Source organism: Nannospalax galili, unplaced genomic scaffold (assembly GCF_000622305.1).
Source record: "Nannospalax galili isolate Female #2095 unplaced genomic scaffold, S.galili_v1.0 scaffold1679, whole genome shotgun sequence".
In the NCBI taxonomy this organism is placed as follows: domain Eukaryota; kingdom Metazoa; phylum Chordata; class Mammalia; order Rodentia; family Spalacidae; genus Nannospalax; species Nannospalax galili.
Window position 1 is genome coordinate 54,949 of NW_008342927.1, and position 6,261 is coordinate 61,209.

Consider the following 6,261-nt stretch of genomic DNA (forward strand, 5'->3'; position numbering starts at 1 on the left):
AAAAAATATTTACTTAGCCAGGTGTGGTGGCGCACACCTTTAATCCCAGCACTCGGGAGGCAGAGGCAGGTGGGTCTCTGTGAGTTTGAGGCCAGCCTGGTCTCCATAGTGAATTCCAGGCCAGCTGGGGCTTGTTGGGAAAAAAAAAAATTATTTAATGTGTATGAGTGTTATGCCTGCATGTGTTTAAGTACACCTGTGTTCTACAATGTCCTCAGAGGTCAGAAGAGGGCATCATATCCCCTGGAACTGGAGTTACAGATGGTTGTAGTCACCATGTAGGTGGTTGGGATTTGAACCCAGGTCTTCTGCAAGAACAACCAGTGCTCTTAACTGCCAAGTCATCTCTCTAGCCCCTTTAAATATTTATTATTTTTATTTTATGTGTATGAGTATATTGCCTGCATGTATGTAAGTGCATCCTTGTTGTGCAGTGCCCCCATAGGTCAAAAGAGGGCATTGAATCCACTGGAAGTGGAGTTAGACAGTTGTTGACTGCCATACGGGTGCTGGGACCTGAACCTGGCTGCTCTACAACAGCCAGTGCTCTTAACCATTGAGCCATCTCTCCAGCTCTTCTATTATTATTATTATTATTATTATTATTATTATTATTATTTTATTAATTTTATTTTATTTTATATTTTTGTACAGGATCTCCCTGTAGCCCCAGCTGGACTGGAACTCACTATATAGACCAGGCTGGTCTTGAACTCACTGAGATCTACTTACCTCTTACTCCCAGTACTGGTATTAAAGATGTTTGCCACAATGCCCGGCCAGTCATTTTTCAAAGTCTATCCAAATGAAGTTTCTCCTTCTCAATGGCATTTTCTCTGATCGTTTATCCCCCTTCCCTGTTGATTTTGCCCCTTTTATAGTCTCTTGTTCATTTATTGCTTTTGATGTTTCCTTGCTATTGCCTTGGTTTTTGTTTTGTTTTTGGTCTTTTTGAGACAGGGTCTCCCTGTAGCCCCAGCTGTCCTGGGACTCACTATGTAGACCAGGCAGGCTGGCCTTTAACTCACAGAGAACCGCCTGCCTCTGCCTCCCAAGTGCTAAGATTAAAGGTGTGTGCTGCTTGCTTTGTATTTTTTTAAAAAGTCTTCTTTTCTGCCTGATCTGCCTTACATAAAATGATAAAAAGAGAGGTTTCTTGAGGGTAAGGATAGTGTGTTAGTAAATAATAACAGGATTGAAGGTTGATATGAGAAATGATGTCTTAGCTCAGTGTGTGGTCGCATCCACCTGTAATCTTGGTATTCAGGAGGTGAAAGCCAGCTAGGTGTACATCGTGAGTTCCAGACCCAGGCCAGCCAGGGCTACATAGTGAGACCTTGTCTCAGAAAAGCAAAAGCAAGAAATGATGCCTAAGTGATTTGCATTAGGTAGACAGATGGTGCTAGAAGAGCTGTGCACGTTTACACATGCTTCTTTTGGAAAATGTTTGAAAACAAGAAAGCCTAACTATACTTTCAATTTCTCTCATTTCAGGCAAGTACATTGCCTCAACACAGAGACCTGACGGGACCTGGCGCAAGCAGCGGAAGGTCAAAGAAGGCTACGTGCCCCAAGAAGAGGTCCCAGTGTGCGTGGTTAGGCTTGATGAGGGTTTTTGTTTGTTTGTTTAGTTTTTGGTCTTTTTGAGACAGGGTCTCCCTGTACCCCTGCTGGCCTGGAACTCACTATGTAGACCAGGCTGGCCTTGAACTCAGAGATCCACCTGCCTCTGCCTCCCAAGTACTGAGATTAAAGGCGTGCAGCACCACCCTCAGCGATGAGGGTTTTTTTTTAATGGGTCCCTGCACAGGTATAGCGTATGTGTTTCCATGAGTTCAGGGATGACTTGTCTGAGCCCCAAGGAATAGAGAGAGGCACAGCTGTCTCAGAAACGGGAAGAAGGGGCTGGGGTTGAGGGGCAAGTGAGTGTTCATATTACTAATCTTGTTCCTGTGAATTCTAATCATCAGAACCCCAAATAGCAATCAGAGGCCAGAGCTCTGGGTTCTGGAGACCTTCCTGAAGAGCAGAGGGAAGTAAGCATGCAGTGAGAAGGATGTGATTGGGAGGTTAAGAGAAAGATCAAAGTCTGGGATTCCTGAAAACTTGAATATTTTGTTTCCTGCAGGTATGAAAACAAGTATGTAAAGTTTTTCAAGAGTAAACCAGAACTACCCCCAGGGCTGAGCCCTGAGGCTACCACACCCATCACCCCATCCAGACCTGAAGGTGGTGAACCTGGCCTTTCCAAGACTGCCAAACGAAACCTGAAACGCAAGGAGAAGAGGCGGCAGCAACAGGAGAAAGGCGAGGCTGAGGCTTTGAGCCGGACTCTTGATAAGGTGTCTCTAGTAGACACAGCCCAAACCCCCAGTGCTCTCCAAGGCTCCCAGGCAGCCCCCATAGCCACCTCTGACCCACCTGACTCAGCTGCCACCACAGAGAGAGCCAAGAAGATAAAGAACCTAAAGAAGAAGCTTCGGCAGGTGGAAGAGCTGCAGCAGCGAATCCAGGCTGGGGAGGTCCGCCAGCCCAGCAAGGAGCAGCTGGAGAAGCTAGCCCGGAGGAGGGCTCTGGAGGAGGAGCTAGAGGACTTGGAGCTGGGCCTGTGAAGCCTTTGGGAGAAGGGAATGGACTGCAGATAAACCATGGGGTGCTCTGGGGTCCAGGGGTGTGTGGGCAGCCGTGGTCAGGAGGGATACCCCATACAGGCTCACTCACACCTCTTGCAGCCTAACTCCGTCCTCCAGAGCCTAGTCTCTCCTTCATTCCTTCCCCACTCTTCCCAATTCCCCTATTTTTGGACTTTTCCCCTCCCATTCCCAGTGTTCAAAACTTCGGTGACTACCCTAGGTACCTTTGCTGCTGATTTGGGTGTCTTGTTTTTAAAAGAAAATCGGGGATAGGGGAGATGAGAACTGACGTTGAGGGTCTAGGGAGTACGCCCAAGTCTTGGAGTCTTGGTTCCTGTTCACAGTGTTTATGAGTTATTTCCCTGTCCATCCTGAACCTTGTCTTTTTTTTTTTTTTTTTTTTTTTAAAAAAAAAAAAACCCAAACAGAAAAGTGTTTTGGCTTTTCCCCTTCTTTTACACTCTTAGAAGGCCTGAGGATGGTAGTCTTTTTTTTTTTTTTTTTTTTAAAAAAGAATAAACTCAAGTAGACAATGTGTTTGGGCTTTGCCTCTGCTTTCAACTCCTAGAAGGTGTCTTATCCTGTAAATGTGGCAGAAGAAGACACATGTTGGGAGTAATATTTCTTTTTTATAATTTTTATTTATTTTTTTGTCTTTTTTGAGACAGGGTCTCTCTGTAGCCCCAGCTGTCCTGGAACTCACTATGTAGACCAGGCTAGCCTTGAACTCCCAAAGATCCGCCTGCCTCTGTCTCCTGAGTGCTGGGATCAAAGGCTTGCACCACCACGCTCGGCTTTATTATTTTTATTTTATGTGTAGGAGTGTCTTGCCTGCATCTATGTGAGCACACCTGTGTGGTCCAATGCTGTGGCGGTCAGAAGAGGGCTTTGGATTCCCCTGGAACTGGAGTTAAAGATGGTTCGTAGCTGCCATGTAGGTGCTGGGAATTGAACCCGGGTCCTCTGCAAGAGCAGTCAGTGCTCTTAACCATCCCACTCCTAATCTCTCCAGCCCCTAATTTTTATTTTTTTAATGGTGCTAAGGATTGAATTTAGGGCCTCAGACAGGATAGTCTGTTGCTCTACCACTGAGCTATACCCCAGCCCTTAATATTTAAAAAATTATGAGTTGTAGGGCTAGAGAGATGACTCACTGGTTAAGAGCACTGACTGCTCTTGAGGACCCGGGTTCGATTCCCAACACCCACATGACAGGTAACTCCAGATCCAGGGGAATGGAGAGCCCTCTTTTGACCTCTGTGGGCATTGCAAGACACGGGTGCACTTACACATGCAGGCAATACACTCATACACATAAAAGTAATAAAGATTGGGCCCGGCATGGTGTTGCATGCCTTTAATCCCAGCACTCTGGAGGCAGAGGCAGGCGGATCTCTGTGATTTCAAGGCCAGTCTAGTCTACATAGTGAGTTCCAGGACAGCTCAAAAAGACCCCCAAAAAAAAAAAAAAAAAGTAATAAAGCTCATGAGTATAGCAGGCCTGGTGGTGCACACCTCTAATCTTAGTACTAAGGATTAGGAGGCAGTGCCAGGAGGCTTGCCAGCAGTTTCAAGGCTGGCATGCACTACAGAGTGAGAACCGTGCCCTCCAAGCCAAAAAAGTGTATGACCAAATTAGCAATTCCAATTTTTGTACATGTTTGCTTAGACTTCGGTAAACAAACATTAGTGTTATAAATTAGTTAAACTGCTGGGTGAGGTGGTGCAACCCTTTAATCCCAGCACTTGGGAGGCAGAGGCAGGCGGATCTCTGAGTTCAAGGCCAGTCTGGGCTACAGAATGAGTTCCAGGGCAGCTGGGGCTACAGGGAGACCCTGTCTCAAAAAGACCAAAAAAATAAATAAATAAAACTTAGAACAAATCTGACATGCCAATTTGTGTCATTGTTAATTGTGCTGTATAGCAGTGAGCCTTTTGTACCTTTCTGTTTCTGAAGATAATTGCAATTTACTTCATACATCTAGAGTTGCTCTTTTGAAATTTGACTTAGACACTGCCATAAGATGGCACTGGGGAAAACTAATGATACCTGTCAGGAAACATCCAGCCAGAAAGATGTGTCACAGAATTTTCATTTTACCTATGATAGTGACACTCTTGGTTACATGCTAGTGTGGAGCTAAGTGGGTGAGACCTCAATCATAGTCAGCTCAGGAATTCAGAGTTCCTAGCTTGACTGTGTTTTCAATCCATACTAACCCTCTCCCTGATCAGTTTCCTTTATCTTTTTTTTTTTTTTTTTTTTTTTTTTTCAAGGTCTCCCACTGGCCTAGAACTTACCAGGCAGCTAGACAGCTGGCCAGCAAGTTCTAGGGATCAACTCACAGAGATCCACCTGCCTCTACCTTCCTAGTGCTGGGATTAAAGGCTTGTGCCATCACACCCAGCTCCTTTTATCTTTTGGATTTCTTTTTTTGTTTGTTTTTTTGGGTTTTTTTTTTTTTTTTGGTCTTTTTGAGACAGGGTCTCCCTGTAGCCCCAGCTGTCCTGGAACTCACTCTGTAGACCAGGCTGGCCTTGAACTCACTGAGATCCACCTGCCTCTACCTTCCTAGTGCTGGGATTAAAGGCATGCGCCACCAGGCCCAGCATCTTTTGGATTTCTTTAATAGCATCCTCAGCAGTTAAGCGTAATGGCTACTCTTGCAGAGGATCTGGGGTCCGTTCCCAGCACTCACATGACTAGCAACCATTTGTAACTCCAGTTCCAGGGGATCCAACACCCTCTTCTGTCCTATATGGGCATTTACAACATGGGTGTATTTACATACATATGCAGTCATATACATAATAAAATAAAAGCAATATAATAAAAAAAATAGTATCCTCTCTTGGAAGCCTTCCCTTACCATTCCCCTTACCCTCAAACATAATTTAGGTACTCATCTTTTGTGTGTTTGTGTTCCTATGTATGTACCCATGGGTCCTCGTTTTTTTGAGCAGGGTCTCTTTGGCTGGAGCTCGCTGATTCTGCTAGGCTGTGAGCCCCAGAGATCCATCTGTCTTTGCCTTCCCAGCACTGGGATTGAGCTTGGGTCCTCATGTTTACACTCACTGACTGTGCAGTCTTCCCAGCCCCAGAATCCTTTCTTTCTTTAGCTGCCACACTTACTTTTATAATGGCATTTGTTACATTATGCTTGTTTACTCTCAACCACCCCTCCTTAGACCATGAGTTCCTTGAGCCCCAAAACTGGTTGGTTGGTTGGTTGGTTGACTGGTTGGTTGGTTGGTTGGTAGGTTGGAGACAGGATCTTGATGTGTAACCTCAGCTGGCTTGGAACTGGAACTCCATATGTAGGTCAGCAACTTTCTCTGCTCCTCCTGCCTCTACTTCCCAAGTGCTGGGATTATAGGTGTGTGCCGGCACACCTGACCCAGGACTGTTTTTATTATCATTGCATTCAATGATATCATCTTTTTTTTTCTTTTTTTAAATTTATTATTTTTATTTTATGTGTATGTGTGTATTGCCTGCATGTAAGTATGTGCACCCGTGTGCAATGCCCTTGGAGGTCAGAAGAGGCTGTCGGATCCCCTAGGATTGGAGTTACAGACAGTTGTTAGCTGCCATGTGGGTGCTGGGATTTGAACCCAGGTCTTCTGC

At 45.3% G+C, this 6,261-nt stretch overlaps 1 protein-coding gene across 6 annotated transcripts in view; it reads left to right on the plus strand.

Moving 5' to 3' along the window:
• Positions 1-3,045, plus strand: part of Pym1 (PYM homolog 1, exon junction complex associated factor) — a 33,331-nt gene extending 30,286 nt beyond the window's left edge. For 3 of the 6 annotated variants that reach the window (XM_029566378.1, XM_008838980.3, XM_029566379.1), the window contains 2 exons: positions 1,495-1,595; positions 2,129-3,045. In XM_029566378.1, coding sequence (XP_029422238.1) covers positions 1,495-1,595; positions 2,129-2,612 — 585 coding nt within the window. In that variant the 3' untranslated portion in view covers positions 2,613-3,045. The remainder of the gene's footprint in view (positions 1-1,494; positions 1,596-2,128) is intronic. The other 3 variants (XM_008838981.3, XM_008838982.3, XM_029566377.1) reach the window with 2 other exon arrangements.
• The last annotated feature ends 3,216 nt before the right edge of the window (positions 3,046-6,261 follow it).